At 59.2% G+C, this 21,253-nt stretch overlaps 1 protein-coding gene across 3 annotated transcripts in view; it reads left to right on the forward strand.

Moving 5' to 3' along the window:
- The first annotated feature begins 52 nt into the window (after positions 1-52).
- LAMC3 (laminin subunit gamma 3) overlaps positions 53-21,253 on the forward strand; it is a 32,756-nt gene continuing 11,555 nt past the window's right edge. For 2 of the 3 annotated variants that reach the window (XM_074891400.1, XM_074891401.1), the window contains exons 1-9: positions 53-108; positions 12,410-12,927; positions 16,659-16,963; positions 17,155-17,285; positions 18,333-18,499; positions 18,915-19,103; positions 19,280-19,397; positions 19,478-19,576; positions 19,945-20,081. In XM_074891400.1, the coding sequence (XP_074747501.1) occupies positions 77-108; positions 12,410-12,927; positions 16,659-16,963; positions 17,155-17,285; positions 18,333-18,499; positions 18,915-19,103; positions 19,280-19,397; positions 19,478-19,576; positions 19,945-20,081 (1,696 nt within the window). In that variant the 5' untranslated portion in view covers positions 53-76. Of the gene's footprint in view, positions 109-12,409; positions 12,928-16,402; positions 16,570-16,658; positions 16,964-17,154; positions 17,286-18,332; positions 18,500-18,914; positions 19,104-19,279; positions 19,398-19,477; positions 19,577-19,944; positions 20,082-21,253 lie in introns of those variants that run through there. The other variant, XM_074891402.1, reaches the window with a different exon arrangement.

Genomic DNA, 21,253 nt, shown 5'->3' on the forward strand with positions numbered 1-21,253 from the left:
GCTCCGGAGTCACTCCGGATCCGAGCCCCCTCCACTCGTTTCTGCCCCGGGGGTCTGCAGCCCCGCAGCTGCCCAGATGTGGCAGCACAGCTGGAGGAGCGGCAGCAGGTAAGGCAGGGGTTGGTGCCGGCGGGTCCAGGGGGATACAGGGGGGCGAGGGGCGGGTGGGGGGCGGGTGCCCCGGGGACACGCTCACCCCCTTTCCAAAGCTACGGTCCCCAGTTCAGCACCCCATGCTGGCGGGGCTCTGTCCCACCAGTGGGCAGGGATGGGCAGGGCGCTGGGCAGAGTGGGGGGCGTTGGCATCAACCCCCCCAAACCTTTGTGCCTAAGAGTAGTCAAAGTGCTGGGCTCTTGTTAGCAAACGCCAGTGCATGGGGGAAAGCTGGTGCTGGCTGGGGGGAGGCAGTGGCTGAGCCCCCCAGCACAGGGGGTGTCACACCGATGCCCACTGGAGCATCACTTGCCCAGACCTCAGCGTTCCCAGCCCAAAGCAGCGGTGCTGGCCCTGCGTGCCGCCAGCTCCCGCGCAGGAGTCCCTCCCCGGCCTGATTTACCGCCACCTCTCCGGGCATGGATGTGGTTTTCTTTACCGTACCTTTGCGCCACCTCCCTTAAATCTTTTATTTGCCGCTTGTCTGACCCGCAGGCAGGAATGTTGCTAAGAGGTTCAGAGAAGAATCGTGAGAGCAGCGTTAATCCGGCTGGGGGGAGGCTGCTCTCTCCATGCTGAGAAGCCCCCAGGAAACCTCCTGGGGGGGCCCTGCAGCCCCCCTGCACGCTCCCCCTCCTGCAGCACGAAGCTGTTCCCTGGGCAGGGCAGCACAACAGGGCTGGAGGTTTGTTCTGACTCTCCCTGGGTCTCTGTCCCTGGTTTGGGACCCCCCAGCAGGTCCCGTGTGGCTTTGCTGAGGTGGGGGCTGCCTCCCTGCAGCGGCAGACAAGGCGCAGGGTGGTAGGTTGTGCGTGCTGGGGGCCAGGGGGCCAAGCGGCTTCTCTCCGGGACACACACCCCATTTTGGGAAGAGTTGGGTGCGTGCTGGGGCAGCAAACAGTGCCAAAGGCCGTTGGTACCCGTGTGTGTGTGTGTGTGTGTGCGCAAATCCTGCCTTTGGCTGTGGTGTTGTGTGGATTTACCAGGCGATGCTCATGGCCGGCAGCCCAGCTCCTTCCCCACGGAAGGTTTTCAAGGACTTCCCTTTACAGCTGAGGCCGTCCAACTCATTCCACCAGTGGGGTGTTTGGCGTGCCCACGCCAGCCAGGCTCAGCCCCCACACCGCTTGGCCGCTCTGGAAGCAGGAGGCCACGGGTGCTCGGGAGGCTGTTTTAGATGAACTCCAAACAATAAAAACTTATCATTAAAAAGAAATGTATCTTGGCTTCCTGTGGCCTGGCAGCACGGGGAGGAGTGATTCAGTGGCTTGTCAGCCCTGGGTGTTAGGCACGCCGAGCTGCACAACTGGACACTCTCCAAGTCCAGCAACTCATTTTCTGCAGATGGAGCCGGGACCGTGCAGCGGGCTGATGTTTAATTTGCAATCCAACATACCTTGACATAACCCACAGACGAATCGCGGGGGCTGGCGTGGGCCGGGATGCTGGGAAGGACTCGGCAAGTGGGGCTGGGATGCCTCCACTGCACCCTGACACTGGGGTGCCCGTGAGGGTGCGGGTGCAGGGTCCAGCTCAGCGGGTCCCAGTGCCGTTCCCGGTGGCCAGGCTGGTGGGTGGCTCTCCGAGCCGTGGCGATGTGGCGGTGAGCGGGACCAAGGGTGCCTGCCTGGAGGAGGGGGGCTGTGTTTCTGGGAGCCCAGGCATTCAGGGTGAGCTCTGCCCATCAGCGCCGCTCAGGCGGGCCAGGGGCCAGTGGGGATGCTGGCCTGGCTCATCCCTGACTCATGCTGAGCCGTGTCACCTCGTGTTATCCATCATGGGGTCTGGCTGTAGTTGCAGCGCTGGGGACATGGAAAGGGGTGTCCTCGGCTGGCTGAGCACCATGGCTCCAGCCCTGCCACCCCCAGTGGCCCCACGGCCCTGGATCCAGCCCCATGGGCTGTGCCAGGAGGGATTGGGTGCTCAGGGTGCAGCCGTGCACCCCAAAGATTTAGGCACACACCGAGGCAGGGCACCATTGGGCACGGGGCCCCCCCGGGGGGCTGACAGCAGCCTGGCTGGGTGGGGAGGGGGCCTCTGCCAAGCAGCCCAGCCCAGATCTATAGGCAGATGGAGGGGATGATTCATGTCTGTGGCCCGAGGGCAAAAGCGGGAGAGAGGTTTGATGTGAGGATGCCGACAGGCCAGGCCGCTGTGGGTCCTGCCGGGAGCTGCAGTTCCTGGAGGCATTTCCCCTCCCCAAACCGGCTCTGCCCACACTGCTCAGGGGTCTCAGCATGGCCTGGGGGCAGAAAATGACTGAAGCAACATGGGATCAGATGCATGTACTAAAATGAGTCATTTTAAAAAAAAATTCAGACACTATCTTCTCTTTTGTAGTCCAAGACAGTGAGCTGTGGTGGTGATGGGCAAGGGCTGGGCTCGGGTTGGCTCTGTGTCTCCTGCGGGGATGGGACCCTCTGGGGACCAGGACACCCTGAGATGGGGCTTTTTACCCCCCCTCATTGTGTTCAGCCAGCACTTGGTCTACACCCCCAGGATATCATGGGGCCAGAGCTGGCGAGAGGACCGATGTCCCATGGGTCCAATCCAGCGAGGGGCTGTGCAGCGCAGAACCACTCCGCTATTTACCGTCCAAGACGCGGGGATGGGGATGAGGGAAAGGCTGACGGGGGAGGACCCACGGGCGCTTTTCTTGGCAGGGTGCCACCAGAGGCAGAGAGCCGTCGCTGCGCACACACGGCGTCAAGACATCATCATCATATTAATAATGAAAGGGCAGCTCCTTCAAAGCTCTTCGCCCCTGCGCTGGCGAGAGCGCAGAATGCAGAGGAGATGCGTGAGCCTCATCCCAAGCAGCCGCGGGGAGAGCGCTGCGTTGCCCGGCTGGCCGCTCCTCCGCCAGGCCACTGACCTGGCGTGACAAAAACGTGCCAGGTCCCCTCTGGTCACTCTCCCTGCCGTGAGTTTGGCTGCCTGGGGGGGGTCCGTGCAGGGGAGCAGGGCAGCCCGCAGTGTGCCCCAGCTCCTGTCCCCATCACTGCCCTGTGCAGGCCCCCCCGTTCCCCTGTCCGGTGGGGAAAGGCCATTTTGGCTGCGGGGGAAAGAGGCTTTCTTGCAAGGGCAGAGTGATCTGTCCATCGTTTAATGACAACACTCACTGTGCCAGGGCCTTTTCTTTGGAATCGATAGCTCAGACAATGAGACAAACTACCTGCAAATAGATCTTGGGCTTCAGCCAAAAGTGGGTGCCTGGCAGCAGCTCCCTCCCCGGGCATCTCTTCTGCTCATCCCTGTGCAAGAGTTTTGGGCTTCCAAAAAACCTTCTATAATGCCCCACTTTTGTCCGGAGCATGCCCAAACCTGGTCACTCTTTGTGAGGGTCTCAGCAGGACCAGACCAGGGGCTGCGCATCTCTTCACCTCTCTTTTCTCTGCTAAACTCCCTCCTTCACATTTTGCCCCACTTGGGTGGCTGGACCCGGCAGGGTTTTGCTGCAGATGCCCTGATCAGGGGAGGAAGGAGTCAAACCCCCTGTGCTGGGTGGAGGTGGAGCACCCCATGCTCACCCTGCGCCCACCCATGCACACCCTGCTCCCACCCCATGCCCATGTGCTCTCCCTGGCATGACACGTGTTTTGGAGGGTCCCACCCCACAGCGGTGCCCCTGGTAGGGAGGGAACCTGCTGTGCCCCCCCCCCCCCCTTCCTGCCCAGCCCTTTCTCAGGCTTTTTTTTCACTCCCTCCAAACTCAAACCCCCCAAATCCTCTACAACTGAGAAACCTCTTTTTGTTCCTCTTTTCCCTTTGCTTTCTGCCGCGGCAGAGTATCGATTGAAGCTGATGCGCTGTAATCCGCTGTTTCTGTGAAAAGTTGGCATCCCAGAGTCCCTGGAGGGGCCGGATCCTGCCTCCGCGTGGATCTTTCTTCTCTGCTGGGCTCAGGGCACAGCAGGAAGGCTGCGTCCCCCCCATCCCATCCCATCCCATCCCATCCCATCCCATCCCATCCCATCCCTGCAAAGCCAGGGGCTAAACGCTTAGTGGGGGGGATGGTGTGAGCAGCCGCTGGGTGGGAAAAGGCTCTCGTTTGGAGCAGAGCCAGGTCAGATCCTGCTGGGATGGATGTCCTGAGCGCCGCGCATCCAGGGGAGCCCTCCTGCCCCTCCGATGGGGCAAGGGACACTGGCACAGGGGGACATCAGCACAGGGGGACATTGAAGCTGATGAGAGGGGCTGGTTGCGGGGCTCGGCGGGGGGCTCTGCAGAGAGGAGCGATTCAGCTTCCTGGCAGCCAAGGAGGGCTGTGGAGAGCAGGGGATGATCCCCGCCTGAAAGGGGCTCTTTAGGGGGTGCACGGCCACCTCTGCGGGGCAGGACCCTGGCTTGAGCCCTGCTCTGTGCCTGCAGCCCCCCCTGCACCCTCCTGCCCCCCTCTGCCCTGTGGCCGCTCCATCTATACTTAAAGACAGCAAATGGGCCAGAGCTCCAGAAAGCAACGGGGAAAAAAAACCAGCCAAAAACACTCCAAAAAACACAGGCAAGATTTTAATTTAAAACCTTTTCCCACATGAAGAGCAGCAGCCCGGGCCATCTGGAGGAGCATATGCAGGTGAGCGGGAGGTGGTGGTGCCTCCCCCAGCTCCCTCGCAATCAGCAGCCCCCTGAAAGGGCTTTCGGCTGGTAAAAACGAACCCTGGCAGCCTGGGGGTTAGATCGGGCACCCCGCTCCCAGCTGGCAGCCTGGGGGAGCCCCGGTTTTCCCTCCTGAGCTACCAAGACCTCTCTGCTTAATTGTTACATTTGCAGGAAAAGTGATTATGAATCCGAACGCAAACTGCAATAGCGGCTGAGTTTATTGCAAGAGATTAATTCAGCGGTTTAATTGAAACTGCAGGAGCAGGACGAGAAAGCATCGGTCAGGGGCTGGGAGGAGGAGGGTCAGCCCTGCTCAGCTGTACCCACATCCACCCCTAACCCCCAGCAATCAATGAAACCCAAATTAGCAAATTTACTCCTCAGAGGACTCCTCCATTGGCTGAGCATCACATCCAGCATCCTAAAGCCCCAAGTCTCCTAGCAACTCCCCAGTGCTGCCTCTGCCCACCCATTAACCCCTTCCCGGAGCCCCCCACGCCACTTGCAGCACCCAATACTTCAAAGGCATCGCTGCCACGTCGGGCGTGAGCAGGGGGTTTATGCAGCAAATAAATCTGCAGTGATACCTGGAGGATGCTCGTGATGCTCGGCTGGGCGGGAGAGCTGAGCCAGGCTGGTTGGTCAAGCCTTGGAGTTTTTTATTCTGGGTGATACAGAGAAATCCTCAGGTTTATGTACTGATGTCAGAGGTTTAGTTTCTAAATGTCATGGTAGTTTGGAAGGTTTAAGCCTCCTGACTTGTGGAGATGATGGGAAAAGGTCAGGGAAACCCCAGATCATGCCCAGCCCGTGCAGCTCCTGGCCAGCATCGGCGTCAGGTGAGGCAGAGCACAAGCCAGCCTCTTCCTTTCATTTCAAAATGAAATCAATTATACCGTTGCTTTGGAAAGTGGATGAAGAGCGCTGAAGTCACTCTCCTAACCTCCCTGCGAAGGAAAATGTCCTTGAAAATGTAAAATAGCAGCAGCACACGGTGTGATGCCCGGGCCCGGGCTGGAGGGTGTGAAGCTGCTCTGTGATGGCTGTTATTTCAGTTTGGATGTCCAACACTTTTCTGGTTTTGCCTTTAGAGATCAGAAGGCTGGAAACAAGGGTTGGAAAAAATAGTGGGTTTGTTGGTTGAAAAATAACAGTTGACATGAAAAAAAAAAAAGTATTTAAAAAAAAAAAAAAGTCTTAATATTTATAGGCTGGGAAATATGTCCAAAGATCATGTGCCACTGAAAAGGATAAATCACTTCTCTTTCTTTAATGTGCTTTGTTGGGCTTTAACTGAAATGTAGTCATAAAATTACCAAATTGAAATTTTAAATGGGGGGGGGGGGGAGGGAGGGAATATCTGGAGGGTTTGTTGCTGCTTCTATTTTCTTATTGCCAAATAAAATACAATTAAAGCAACATTTTATATGCCAGCCAGCATAGCTAACATTGGTTTTCTGACGGCACTTTTTTCTGTCAGCCAATGAAAATAAATGATGCAGGATTACCAGCGAGCATCCAGCCTCCCTGGCTGGAGGGGGATTCGGAGCAGCAGGCAGTCGAGTACGAAACAGAGGGATTTTAGTCCCACTGTAAGTGGAAATCTCCGGAGACTTTACCCGCAGAACCCTCTGCCGCCGCCTGGAGCAATGCTCTGCCTTTGCTGCTCTCCCAGTTCCCACCAGTGCTTCCCAGTCCAACCCAGCCCACGGCACAGCCCCTGTCTGGGGGTGGCAAATTAACTCAGGACCCCCCCCAGCACTTTTGGAGTGGCCCCAGCCAGATCGCCATGGGTCTGGTCCCCCGTGGGGCTCGCTCCCGTGCCGGGGGCTGCCGGCGGCTCAGCTGCTGACGGCACCAAAATCCCCGTGGTAATTGGATGAGGGCACCGGTTTCCATGAGAATATGAAATCAGAGCCCCAGCCCCGATCCGGGGTGACACGCTTGGGAATAAAAAGACACGGTAGATCACATTAGGGGGGGGGGTGCTATTTCTCCTGCTTTAAAGTCAAAGGTATCACAACAACTTCTTATTTGTCACAGAGTCTATTGGACCATCTCTTATTGATGGGGGGGAGAGGAAAGGGGGGAGGTTGTTGCTGTGGAGGGGCAGCCCCTGGCAGAGGGGCTGAGCACTCGCCACTCATCACAGCGATGGGCTCTCATAGGGCTTTGGAAAAGCAGGCTCGGAAAGCACGTTCTGAGCCTGCTTTTCCGAAGCACCCTGAGAGCCCATCGCTGTGATGAGCGGTGAGTGCTCAGCATCTCTCAGGAAAGAGCCTGGAGAGTGACTGCACCCACCGACTGTTGTGGCAACACCGATGCAGGTGTCCCGGTGTTGCAAAGGTCCTGGGGGCTCTGCAGACAGGAGCTCGGTGCCACCTTCCTGAGCTCATTCCTGTCTCCCTGCGGGACTGGGACAGAGAGTCACTTAGCAAATGAGGGGACTCCAGTGTCCTCCCAGTTACCGGTTTAGCCGGGTCTCCAGTTGTGGTGACCATCTGGTGGCATCTGCTGCTGCTCAGCTGCCAGCCACCCTCTCAGGGAAGGGGGTGCTCAGGGCATCTCATGGGTGGGGAACCCAGGGGACACATTCAGGGATCCAGCACAGGGGTGAGGCAGCCGTGCCAGACACATCCCATGGCTCCTGCTACGGTGGGGACAGACGGATGGACGGATAGATGGACACATAGATGGCAGATGGACTTCTCCCCACCCACAGCAGGGAGGCAGGGGAGGACAGACAGACAGACAGAATCACCTTGTTTGCCAGCAAGGTGGCCTCAGGTGATGCTAACAAGCCCATTAAGGGGGTTTATCAAGGGAGGCCGCAGGCTGGCAGGAAGGCTGCCAGTTTTCTCTGAGATGCTGCTTTTGGGCTGGGAGAGCCTAAGCTCCTGCTTGTTAATTAGAAAGGCTTCGAGGAGGTTTGTACTGGTTGGCCTCACTTGTGAGCAACTGTAATATGACGAGCGATTAGGGACTCTGAAGCTTTTTAGTGGGTGTCATTAAACTACTGATGAGCTTGGGCAGGGAAAGGGCCTTTTTGTGCCTGAAACTGGCTGGTCCTGCACTGAGCCAGCTCTTCCTCATCTTGTGGTCCCTGACCTCCTGAGCCCCAAGGAGATGGGTGAAGCGTGTGTCCTGGGGACAAGGATGGCTCGGCTGTCACCCTGTGTCCTCGAGCTGTGTCAGATCTGGTGTCCTTCAGCTCATCTGTGACATAATGAGCTTGTGGTCATGCGTGAGTGAAGCTGGGATGTCCCTATTTTCACTGTCTGCCAGGTATTGAGAAAGTTTGGGGATGATTAGCTCTGAAAAGGTGGCTTCCAGACTATTTGTGCATCAGGGGAGAGGATGGTGGTGCCTGTCCTGGCAATTGCTGTGGGAGCATCTTGCCCCCAGAGAGCTTGTTTCTCAGTTATGGGGTTACCCCAACTGTCCAGGTGCTGATGGTGAAGCCTTCTTGCTCAGGGGACATCCTCTTGAGGGGTGATGTCCCTGTCCCATCCTTGTCTTGCCTCCCTGAGGCCCCCAGGGGCTGGGGCAAGGCAGGGAGTAAAATCTGCTGGTTTTTCTCTGCCCTCCCTTGTCTTCTCCTGTCTGCCTTGGCAAAACTTCACGCAGCTCGGCAGCATCCTGCCCCATCGTGGTCTGGTTGGCATCGCTAGCGCTGTATTTATGGCAGTGTTAATTAAATACTTTCTGCAATCAGTGCTGCACATGACCTCGCTCCCCAAGCCCAGGTTGGGCTGTAATGTGCCATCACCGAGCGAGAACATGACTGCCGCCATCCTGGGGAATTTCTAATAGAGATTTACTCATCCCAGGCCTCCCATTTCTCTGTTTCGTGACATTTTGCAAAGTTCAGGTTTACAAAATAAGTCAGCGCACAGAAGAGATGCTCCAGACATTATTTACACTGCACGTACCGTTTCCCACTAGATGGGGTCTTCACCCCACGGTGAGTAGAACCGAGGGGGGGGCTGCCAGCTGCCCTCTCCTGGGCTCATCCCCTCTGCCCAAGGGGCTGCTGCTTTTGACAAGGACCACCCCATCACCCTGCCACAGAGCCCTCGATGCTGGAGATCTCTGCTCCTCGCACGCCTCTGTGTGCCGGGAGAGCGGCAGAGCGCCGTGGCTCTGCCGATTGAAATGCTCGTGGCGTCGTGCGGCTGAACCTGCCTCTAATCCCTGCTCCAGTCCCGGAACGAGAGAGAAGGAGTGAGTACAGCCACTGCCTTGGAGGGACCGGGCAGGGCAGCAAGGTAGGGCTGCTGTGGTTTTGAGGAGTAATTTGGGATGCTCAGCTGCTCTGCTTTTAAAAATAAGCCTGGACTAAAAGCTGATGGGGAGCGCGGGTGCAGAGGCAGCAGGCTGCTAGCAGAATCCTGTTAGTGTGCGACAGCCTCCCAGATACAGTCTCAGATACAGGCAGAAAAGCCCCTTTTAGCAAATCACTGGTGGCAGGAGCTGCCTGCTCTGGGTGGGTGAGGCAGCGTGTGTGCCAAAACCCAGGGAGCGGGGAGGAAGGGTCCATCCCGGCAGCACACAGCCAGCCCCAGAGACTTGCCCCTCCTGGCATGGAGATGCACCGGCACAAAGTGGTACCTGGTGCCTTTCTGACCCACTCCCGTTGAACCCGTGCCTAGCTCCTGCGGGCTTTGGCGGTGGGACTTGGGGCAAACCACCAAGCTGGGTGACAAATCTCCTCCCTCAGGATGGAGCTGGCCAAGGGGGACTTCGTCGTACCCAGCGCTACAGCGAGGGCAGCGCATCCCTTTGGGGAAGGTTCCTCTGGAACCAAGTGTGTGCCCACCTCACAACACCAGCCCAGGGTGCAGCCGGAGTCAGGGGTGCCCACCCAGCTCCCACCCCAGCCCTGTGGGTGCTGGTGGCACCTGGCACAGGGTCCGAGCATGCTGTGGAAGCCTGGTTGTGCTGCTGGTGTTGAGCTGGGCTGCGGGAGATGGGGGCTCTGGGCTCTGGCACACCTTGCTCCCACCCCGTGCCTGCCTTGTCAGGTCTGATCAGGAGGAGGATCAGTCGGCCCTGCACTCTCTCTCCAGATTTAATTAACGGGCCTTTCATCTCTACCCTAAAGGAATCTGCTATCTTCTGTCTTCTTAATTAACGTTCATTAAGCAAATCAGAAGAACGTTTTCTCCTCACTGCCTCCACGGCTCTTAACCCTTGCAGGTGCCAGGTCCATGCCAGGGTAGAAGGCGGCTCCTGGGCTGTGATGGCAGGTTGGGGTGTCATCACAGCCTTGGTCACCACATCTCGGACCAAAGTCCTGGGACACTGGGTGAAATCTCTCCAGGTACAGAGGACTTCAGCTGAAGTTGTGCCCTGCTATACAAGTGGGATCAAATCCCAGCTCTGATCACTCTTATGGACACCCTTGTTCAAGCTCGTCCCTGTCCCTGGAACACAAGGGGTTTCCTGTAATCAGCTTTAGCTCTTCATCCCAGCCAGGGGTGAAGCTCGCCCATGGCAAGGTGAGGCATCTGTGAGTGAAGGTTTCGTGAGAAGCCACCATCCAAACCTGGTAGGTATTGCAGTGCAGGAAAGATGTGTCCAGCATCTTGTTCTTGAAGAAAAGGGCATTATGTGGGGCTACTCCTGTCCTTGTCTTGTGGAGTGACATTAGACGTGATGGTTTTTTCCCTTGCCCTTGGTTGACACTCATGGAGGACAGAGTTGGACCAAAGCCCTTGGCTGATCTTCCTCCTCCTGTGGGCCATATGAGGGTGGCTGCCAGTCACCAGGACAGGCCTGGAGGGGGGTATGTGCAGAGATGGGGTTTCCCACCTCCCCAGTTTGCCCTCAGAGATGACCCAAGGAAACCTGATCAGAGGGAACTTCTGTGCATGGGAGAGGAGCTGAGCTTTTCCAGCCAAGTCACCAGCAGCAGCTGGTAACAGAGCAGTGCCAGACCATGAGCTAGGGCCAGATCCTGCCTGGAACACCCATCCCATGCACAGCAAGGTCATCTCCTTGGGCAGGCCAGGGCTTGTGCTCAGCACCCAGCAGGAGCCTGGTGAGGGGCTTGGCCAGCCCAGGGTGCAGCTGAATCAGTCTGGGGACGTGCAGCTTCCACACCAGCTGTAGCATCCCCACTGCTGTGCGCATTGGTGTCACCGTCAATTCCTGTCAAGCTCTGGCCCCATGGACCGTCCCCCCATGCTGGGTGGGCTGTGCTGGAGGAGGAGGTGGGGTTGGGATATTCATCAGCTTTGCTCAAATCCACTGTGCATCCCACGAGCAGCCACCGAGCCTTGATGCAGGGTCTTATCACTCTCTAACGTGGGCCCCTCTGCAAGAGGGGATGGGCTGGGCAGGGAAATCATCTCCTGGGTGTGTGTAACATCCCAAGGAGGAGGTGGCAAACCCATGACATGAAAGAGCCTCTCCTGCCCAGAGCTTACAGCCTCGGTAGCAAGAGGGAAGCAAAACATCTGGAAAACCTCATCCCTGCAGGATGCAAATCCCCTTAAAACTAGTGGCAGAGATGTGCAGGGCAATTATTGAGCTGAAAACCCTTCTCTTTCTCCCCAGAGGTTGACAGTGGGTTTGCCACCAGCTGCCCGCTCCCAGGCAGCTGATGCACAGCTCCTCGGTGCTGGGAAATTCACCCTTCCCAGCGGAGCTGGCTCCGGCTGTCAGAGCCAGGGTCAATATATGGTAATGGGGCTTTGAAACGGCGCTGCTGCGGGAGCCGCTGCCGAAGCCTCTGATTCACAGCTTCCCTCCGGTGCTTTCTCCCCGCAGTGTGTACGGAGAAGGAGAATAAAATAAATAAGAGTAGAAGGGAAGGGGAGGAAGGGAGCTTAAATTATAAATGAGGGCTAAGTTTCCAGGGCTCCTGCGGGCAGCTCAGCTGAGCAGTGTGGGGGGCAGAGGCAGCATTCCCCTGTGCACCCCACTTTTGCAAACATACCCCCTGTGGAGCGGGGGTCAGGGTCTGCCCAGGGGCACGGCCCCATGCCAGCCTGCCTCTCTCCCTGTTTGCTGTCACCCTCTTGTCCCCGTGGGTCAAATCTGGAGGGTGTCACAGTCCCGAGAGGGATCCCCTCTGGCACAGACTATAATTAGCATTACCTGAGAAGCTGCTAATGAGGTCTGGTGATGATCTGGTTTTGCCATCCCATGGAGGTGCCTCCACTGGGATGTGCCCTGGTCCAGGGGACTGGGCTGCCCCACGGCAGCAGGCAGGGATGGGACCCCACTCGTGGGTGTTAGTGTGGAGGCATTGGGGGTGTCACAGACCCACGAGCCGGCCAGGTTGGTGTGAGTGGGGGAGCAGCGGTCCTCAGAAATCAGTGTGGGAGGAGAAGAGGGTGCTGGGCCCACACCCCGTCTTGATTTTGGGGCTGTGAGGAAAGTGGCAACCCCCACCAATTTAAGGAAAAACCCATATGTGGGACATGTACCAGCATGAGCTCATCCCCAGGGACTGAGAAATTAAGTAGCTCAGCTCCATCTGTGCAGCTGAAGGTGCAAACCCCCCCATCCCTGAAGCAACAGGGCTGGGGTTCATCCCACCGGAGAGGTCCTGTCCTGCCTGACCCTGCAGCCTGGGGACCAGGGTGGCCTGGGGGAAGCCCAAACCCTGCAGCTCCGGCTCAAACACGAAGCTTTTGACATTTCCAGCAGCTTCCACAAGATGGACCTCAGAGCGAGAGGAGGTGCCGGGGAGGGGGACATCCCGTCCCATCCCGTCCCGTCCCATCCCGTCCCGCCTGCTCTCTCCATGCCATCCGGAGGAGGCTCAGAGTCTGGCCAGGCGAGCCCCAGCATGGCACGGCCTCCCGGGCTCTGCCTGCTGGCCCTGCTGGGGCTGGGGTTGGGGGTGGGGGGCTCGCCCGCCTGCTGGGACCCCCGGGGCCAACCCCGCCACTGCATGCCCGTCTTTGAGAACGCTGCCTTTGGCCGGGCTGCCCAGGCCACCAACACGTGCGGTTCACCCCCCGAGGACTACTGCCTGCAGATGGGCGCTCGCCACGCCAGTGCCCTGTGCCACCGCTGCGATGCCACTGACCCCCAGCACCACCACAATGCCTCCTTCCTCACCGACTTCCACAGCCAGGAGGACAGCACTTGGTGGCAAAGCCAGTCCATGGCCTTCGGCATCCAGCACCCCAACTCCGTCAACATCACCCTCCACCTGGGTAAGTGCCGGCAGGACCCCCCGTGCTGCCGGCGAGGGGAACCAATGGTGCGTTCGAGATCTGGGTGCAGAGATGGGGGGTGTGGATGCTCGTGCATCCCGTAGCTCTTGGTGCCGGTTTTGGGTTAAAGGCAGGACCCTCCTCACGGGTCCTTTTAGGTCCTTTAGGACCTTTTAGGGGGTGCAAAGGAGGGAGAAGCCCTCTGTGAAGAGCTGCGGGTAGATCACTGGAAGGACCTGAGGAGGGTCTGCCCCGTCCAGCAGCCGAGCCCCGGTCCTTTGCGGGGTGAGGATACCAGTGCCCGCCTGTGCTGCTTCCCGGCCAGCAGTGCCCGGGTGTCTGCTCTCCCGTTCACCCGAGGCTGCTTTGTACCGATTATGCAAGTTTACAGAGCAGGAGGCAGGCGGGTCCCTACCCCCCGCCACCCACTGAGAGCGCCTTGCCCACGGAGGGGGGAGCACTGTGGGTGCCAAGCCCGTGCTGTTCCCCCCCTGTGCATTGCTGAGGATGCCCGGCGTGTCTCAGGGTGGGGGGCAGAGCTCTGCACACACTGTGCAGCCCCAGCTGGCATCCAACCCTCTATGTTTTAAATACATAAATACATAAAAATGTGCAAACCACCCGCTTAGAGGGTACTTAAACCCATGGGGCATGCCTGGCATTTTAAAAAGGTTTTTTAACATTTTTCCTACCATCTAAACTATCCAGTCTATTGGGCAGCACTGTAAAATCTTCATTCTCTGCAGTCTCCTGCCATCTGCATGCCGAAGGGGGGTAGCGGAGGGGCTGCGGTCGGAGCCTGTAAGGGGACAGCTGAGCACTGGTGCTGCACAGAGCCGTGCTGGTGGGACCCGGCAGCTGGGGTCGGGGTGACGGTGGAGGGTCTGTGCCTGCGGGAGCTGCCCAGCTGTGCGGAGGTCGCCGCTTTCCCAGCCCCCTGCGAGCGGGCAGACATCTGGTTTTCGTCCCCGGGCCGAGGCTGGACTCCCCACCGGGCATGAGAAGCAATGCCGGAGGAGCTTGCCATCCCCACTCCCTGCTCCCGCTCCCGCCAGCCCCGCGGGAGGCCATCTGCCAGCCTCTTGCCCATCTAAGGCACGCTGTCAGATTGCCCCAAAATCATTCGTGTTTGACCCGAGGTATAGACAACACGAATGCAACCTGTGTGGAGGAGCAAGCTGCTGCTGGGCAAGTTCGTGGCCACCAGTCCCAGCTCATGGATATGTGCAGGCTCTGGCACAGCTCGGCGTGCAGCAGCCCCTTGCCCCAGCACAAGCTCCCCAAGCCTCGGGGCTGCTTTCCCAGTCTCTTGTCTGTCCTCTGGCCTTTCCCCGGCTCCTCTGCAGACCCCACACTCGGATTTCCAGTGGAGCCTTGTCCATTCCCTGTGACCACCCTGCTGTGTCTGTCTCCCGTACGCACATCCAAGGCCATAACGCTGCACCGAGCTCATCTTCAGCCCCGGTCCCTGCGTCCCTGAGCCAGAGCATCCCTCGGCAAATGTTCTCCTCTTCCTGCATGGCTCATATATCTTGCCATGCTAAAAAGTGCCGTTGTGGTACCCGGCGCATTGCTGTCTGACCTTTTCCGTGGCCGCTGGGCCGCGTTCTCATCCCGGCTGCACACCTTTTTATTGCTACCTTAATGCTTTCACTTGGGTTATAGAGGAAAAGCCCAACTGGCCCCTGCAGCCCTCCGGGACACGATGAGTCCTCGCTTGTGAGCTCTGCTGAGTAATTGGGTTTTTTAACCCACGTAGCGTGTCCCTGCCAGCCTGCTCCTCTTGCTCAGTCCTGAGTCAGACATCTTGTAGGTTCTCCAGCGTGGTTACCTGGGGAGCTTATTAAATAAGATATCAAATGAGTTGGACAAGACCTGTGTTTACCTGCATGCTGTTGATTGGCGTTAATTAGATTACCCTCCTTTAAATCTCTCTTCTCTGCGAGGTTTCAGCCATGCCATTACCATGCATCGGACTCGGAGTGGATCGATAATCCCGAGCACCCGTGGCCGTCGCATTTACCCTGTCAGACGTCAGGGAGGAACCCAAAATATCCACTTGCAAAAGCAACAGGCACCGGGGCTCCTTGGGCAGCTCTCTGAATGCCAGCGGCTCATTTCAGAGTGTCTAGATCAGGCAGTATCTGCATCTGTGAATCTGACTCTGATTTTCCTGTGGGCTGCGAGCCTGCGGCAGGCTCCCATGGCTGAGGTTCAGGGCTGCCAGAGGTGGCTGGGGACACGTAGGTGATGTGACCATTCCTGCATGTTCCTCTCTCTTCTCCGAAACCCTCCACCTGGAGCCCCTGGTGCAGCCCAAGCTGCAGTCTGGGCTCTGGGAGGCGGGTGAATGCTTTGCTCGGAGGACAGCACAGCTGGGAGAGCACCCAGGGGTCCTGGGGCTGTCACCCTCAGCTGCCCGTGCACCCTCCCAGCATCTCTGTCCCACAGCATGCCCAGCTTTGGGACACGTCACGCCTTCCCAAGCAGGAAAGGGGAGACAACAAGCCCGGATATTTTTTTCTAAGCAGAATTTGGCCAGTTAAAACGCCTGTCTGGGAAAAGCACGCGCTCCCTCGGGATGATTCCCCAGGGCAGCGACTCTCCTCCATCCCAGCCGGAGGCACCATGATGGGGCTGCCCCAGTCCAGGCACCCCCTCCCCTTGCGCGGGGCCACTTGGGCCAGGGGCTGTTTATTGACACAGCGCCGAGTTCTCTTCCTCTCCCAGAGGAAACTGCTCCAGGAGGCTACAGCCTCGACCTTGCTGTTTTGGTAGACACCTCCCTCTGGGACCCTGCTGTCTGGGAACCAGCATCCGCCAGGCGTTCCCCCCACAGCGGGGTGCAGGGCAGGGGCACCCTTGCTGTCGCCAGCCCAGAGGAGTCCTGGAAGGAGGTGAATTGGGCGAGAGGCACAGGGGAGTGTGGCAGCTGTGGGACAGCCCAGTTGAAGCCCCTTCTCAGCCCTTGTCACCTCTAGGTGGGCTGCGAGCGGGTCTGGCCCCCACCCCGGGCGCTTGGCCGGGTGCTCCCCACATCCCTGATGGGAGGCAGCTGCTTTTCCCAGCGCCGGTAGCCAGGCTGCCTCAGCTCCCCCGCAGCAAAGTCGCAGCACATATGCGACAGTATTCATATGGGCCCAATTAAAGTCTTGTTTTCCTAGTCCCAGAATAACCCCTCTAACATTCCCAACTCATTATCTTTTCAAATAAAGCCAAAACCTTGCAGCTAATTGTTTTGTGCTGTCAGGAGCGGTGCTGTTATGGAGCAATCCAGTCTTTGAGCTGGCCCTTCATCTCTGGCAATTAAGCGGTTCTGATGTTCACTTTGGTGTTTTCTTTTCCCCCTTTTACTAATTCTTTCAAGCACTTTCAGAGCTGCGCCGGCCGCTCTGGGGATTGGTGGCCTCTCTTTGTCTTCATCCCGGCAAAGACAGCAGCAATGCTGGGTCCCAGCACGCAGCTCCCTGGGAAGGGACCAACCTTGATCTTTTCCACTTCTCCATCCCTGTGGCACCACTGCCCCAGGGATGCAGCTCAGTGCCGTGGGCCTGGGCCTTCCCTGCCTCCAGCTGCTGGTTAGAGCCTGGCTTTGCAGTGGCTCCTTGCCCGTGCAACCCGCCTGGTGCATCCGCGCAGTGGGTGGGTGGTTGCACTGGGGCAACAGCCAGTTTGGAACTGGATGGGGCTTGGGTTGCTGGAGGGTGATGACGTGGGGGGTCTGTCCCCAGGCAAAGCCTATGAGATCACCTACGTGCGGCTGAAGTTTCACACCAGCCGCCCCGAGAGCTTCGCCATCTACAAGCGCAGCCGCGCCGAGGGGCCCTGGGTGCCGTTCCAGTACTACAGCGCGTCCTGCGAGAAGACCTACGGGAAGCGGCAGCGGCACTACCTGCGGCCAGGGGAGGATGAACAGGTGGCCTTCTGCACCGATGAATTCAGCGACATCTCCCCGCTGAGCGGGGGCAACGTGGCCTTCTCCACCCTCGAGGGACGGCCCAGTGCTTACAATTTCGATGGGAGCCCCGCGCTGCAGGTGCTGCTGGGGTGGGAGTGGGGTGGGTGTGTGGTTTCCCAGGACTGGGTGCACTAATGCAGCCACGCGGGGTAAAAGCACCTGTGGTGCCCTGCATCCCTGTAAGAAAAGGTGCAGGATGTGTCCCGGTTGGGGTGGGGAGCTGTTGGCCCAGACCCCTGGCCAAGGCGCCTTCTCTGTGTCCCCGGCAGGAGTGGGTGACCGTCACCGACCTGCTCATCTCCTTGAACCGGCTCAACACGTTCGGGGATGACATCTTCAAGGACCCCAAGGTGCTGCAGTCGTACTACTACGCCATCTCCGACTTCTCCGTCGGTGGCAGGTGAGGGGCAGCCAGAAAGGGGTGAGGTCAGGAGTGGGGGGACCTTCCCAGGCCCGTGGAGCTGGGATTTGGGGAAGTTGCTCCCCACCTCAGTCTTGTTTGAATTTTGTTTTGGGGTCAAACTGCTCAGATGTGGCTTTCTCCATCTGTAAACCTGAGCTGGTGGTGCAGAGACAGGTGATGAAACCTGAAGCCCTTCCAGTGGTGGAGAACAGAGGTCTTTTCCCCACAAGCTCTCTCTATTGGATGGAGTCCCCATGCCTGGAGGTGTTTAAGAGTTGGGTTGATATAGCACTTAGGGATATGCTGTAGTTGGGAACTGTCAGTGTTAGGTTAATGGTTGGACTAGATGATCTTCAAGGTCTTTTCCAACCTTGATGATTCTGTGATTCTTATTTGCCACCAGCTGTATTTGCTTTGCCTCCTCCCAGCCCCGTGGCTTTTATTGGCACTGGGGCTTGTGTTGCTCTTCCTGTGGCCCCGCTTGGTCCCTGGGCACAGCAAAAGAGGTGTCCTGGGGTGCCAGTGGAGAGGTGCCCTGAGGGTACAGAGGCTGGTGGAGGAGCTTGGAGTCATCATGGCCACAGCCTGAGGAGCCAGAGGAGCTGCTGGTGGGCTGGGAGAGCTGATGTGGGACGGAGAGGTCGGTGGCACCCACTGGGTGCTGCCTATGGGCTGTGCTGCACATGCCCTTCCCTCACTGGGAAGAGTGGGAAATCTCCATCCTGGTGAGAGCTGCCTCCCCCAGACAGCGGGGTCAGGGCTGCTCCCAGCCAGCCGGCAGCCCCCATCACTGTCATCTCACCCCCCAGTCCCAGCAGCTGGAGCTGGTTAGTATCTCACACAGGCCACCCTCAGTGTGTGACATCCCAGCTGTGCCTCGGGGACACGGCAGGCAGCCTCCACACCGGCACAGCCCGAACTGCTTTCTGCCCCATTCCTCGCCCCACGGCCACACGCCGCACAGCCTGGGCACTGTCCCGCTGCCGGCTGCTGCCCACCCCGGTACTCAGAACGGGTCATCCCCACGCCGGGGTCTCGCTGCAGGTGCAAATGCAACGGCCACGCCAGCGAGTGTGCGCCGGACGAGGCCGGGCAGCTGGTTTGCGTGTGCCAGCACAACACGGCCGGCACCGACTGCGAGCGCTGCCAGCCCTTCTACCAGGACCGGCCCTGGGCTCGTGGCACCGCTGAGGCCGCCAACGAGTGTCTCCGTGAGTATCTCCCGGGCTGGCTCCATGGCCACGGTGTGTGGCCAACCCCAGCAGGCTGCGGTGGTGCCGCATTGGCTCGTCCGGCAGCTCCTGCCCATCCTGCACTGGCAGGAAGTGCCTGTTTCATTCTGTAAGGCTGCTCTGGGCAGGGAGGGAGGATTTGAGCCCCAGGACACCCCTTCACAGCATCACCCTGAGGATTCCCCAACATTTCCTTACCCCATGAGTGCAGGCGGCTGCTCCATGCATGGTGCTGCACCCACCTCCTCTCCCAATGGCAGAGGCGCTGCCAAAAGCTCTTGCTGCTGAGCCAAGCAGCTCCTCCGGCTCATCCAACCCCAAAGGGGGTTGCTTTAACCACTGGGTGAGCCCTGTTCCCCCCAGGTGCCGACCACCCCTCCTGCCTTCCCCCCAGCTTGCAACTGCAGCGGCCGCTCAGACGAGTGTTTCTACGACCGGGAGCTGTACCGCCGTAGTGGGCACGGGGGCCGCTGCCGCAACTGCCGCGACAACACGGCCGGGCCCCACTGCGAGCGCTGCCGGCAGAACCACTACCGCTGGGAGCAGCGGGCAGCCTGCCAGCCCTGCCACTGCCATCCTGCAGGTGCGTGGGGCCAGGCCGAGCCAGGGTCTGGCTGCAAAACCCCTGCCTGAGCCAGGACTTGGCTGGGGGGGATGGTTTTGGGGGGTTGTCCCTTGCCTGGGGTTTCTCCATCTCCCCCCGTGCCATGTCTCACCCCGGCTGGGGTTGAGCCTCAGGGCTGGCCGGGGTCCCCGCAGGCTCCCTGCAGCCCCAGTGCGATGACTCGGGGACCTGCCTCTGCAAAGCCAACGTGACGGGCTGGAAGTGCGAGCGCTGCAAGGATGGCTACCACAGCCTCAGCGAAGGCGGCTGCAGGTGAGGAGGAGCCTGGCCCTGGGTAGGAGCAGTGGGATGGGATTGGGGCTCATCTCGTGCCTTGGTCTCGCCCCATCCAGACCCTGTGCCTGCGACCCCGCGGGCAGCGTGGGCACCTGCGACCCCAACACGGGGCATTGCACCTGTAAGGAGAGGGTGGAGGGGCACTTGTGCAACAGGTAAGCACCACGGCCCCAGGATGGGGATGGGACCACTGTCCTCCCTCCAGCTATGTCCTGATCCCACTGGGATCAGTGCTAAGGCTCAGTGGTCGGTGCAGGGCGGGCATCTTCACCCCCGTGGCACATTGCTGCTTCCCCAGCCCCTACACACAATCCCTCACAGGGGCTTTGCGATGGGAATCCTGCAGGGTCACCCCCTGCAGAGGCCCTGGCTGGCTGGCACGGCCGTGGGGCTGCACCCCTCTGGGCCCCTGGGACTGGGTGCACTCGGAGATGCCACCAGTGTCCCTCCCGGGATGGTGCTGTGGTCCCCTGCGGCTCTGCCTGCCCTGTGCTACCTGCTTCTGTTTCCTCCCTGTGCCCAGGTGCCAGCCGGGCTGGTTTAACCTGCAGCCCCACAACCCCGCCGGCTGCACCAGCTGCTTCTGCTACGGCCACTCCACCGCCTGCACGGCAGCAGACGGCTACGAGGTGACCCATGTCCGCTCTGACTTCAGCCAAGGTACCAACTTCCCAGCCCTGGGTGAAACGGGGCACGGCTGCACCAACTCCATCCAAAACACCCTGGCAGTTTGGGAAGGCTGGGGCTGAGCATCCCCCCTTTGGGGCTAACTGGTAGTGAAGGTTGGAGGGGGTTTTCTCTGGCTTGCCCCTAATCTGTTAAACCTCTGCTTCTGCCCCCAGCTCCGTGGGGACGGGTTCTCCCTGGCTCCCCATGGCATCCCAACCTGTTCCTGGGGCTGTGCCTGGCTCAGGGAGGGCTGCAGGGCCGGGCACGGCCATCCCACCACACCAGGGACTTGCAGGAGTGCTAAAAATCAGCTCACAAAGATAAAAACTAAAAGGATGGAGCCCGGTGGGAACCTCCTCTCCCCATCCTCAGGAGCTGGGAGCGCAGGATAGGGTGCTCTTGCCCAGCTGTGGACAGGGCTGTGTGTGGCAGGGCTGGATGTGTGCGGGATGCTCAGGGAAAACCTGCCATCCCACCCGACGTGTGCAGCCCTGGCTGCGGGCACACCGCAGCTCCCACCACAGCCCCCGCTCGCTGGGACCCCCGCCTGCACCCCAGCAGGGTACAGGCACCCATCACAGGCAGTCCTGCTCTCTGCCTCGCCTGCACCCCAACGAGTGTGCACGCCAGCGAGCAGATGGATATGAACATGTCCAGGCGCGGGGTTTATCCTGATTGCCTTTAAACCACGCTGCCAATTGCTGTACTGCTGTAATGTCTTCTATGGCCTTGAAACAGAGCCAGCCTTTAAACCGAGGCTTTTTTCCACCCTTCATGCAGCCAGTTTGGGGCTGCTCCTTTAGGGACAGGCTTGGCAGAGCCCTGGGCTGGGTTGCAAAAGGCTCAGCAGCACGGAGCAGGATGCAGCCACCCACCCTCCCAAAGCCCCCCTCCCCAAAGCGCTCCCCGATCTGCAGTTGAGCTGGATCAGCTGGAAGTTTCCTGTGTTGGATGAAAGGGTCCAAATTTGGGATGATTTAGTACTCAAGCACAGCCCATTTGAGAGCTAGGGAGGGATTTCCAAGTGTTCATCCTGTGGGCACCCAGGCCTGGAAGAAATAACTAACCCTGGGGTGTGGGGGGGGAGTTTAACTGATTTCCAAAGGAAATAACTGAATGCAGTTACACCCCGTCTCACCCTGGGCTTCCTGCGCTCTCCAGCC

Source organism: Strix uralensis, chromosome 21, assembly GCF_047716275.1.
Source record: "Strix uralensis isolate ZFMK-TIS-50842 chromosome 21, bStrUra1, whole genome shotgun sequence".
NCBI lineage: Eukaryota > Metazoa > Chordata > Aves > Strigiformes > Strigidae > Strix > Strix uralensis.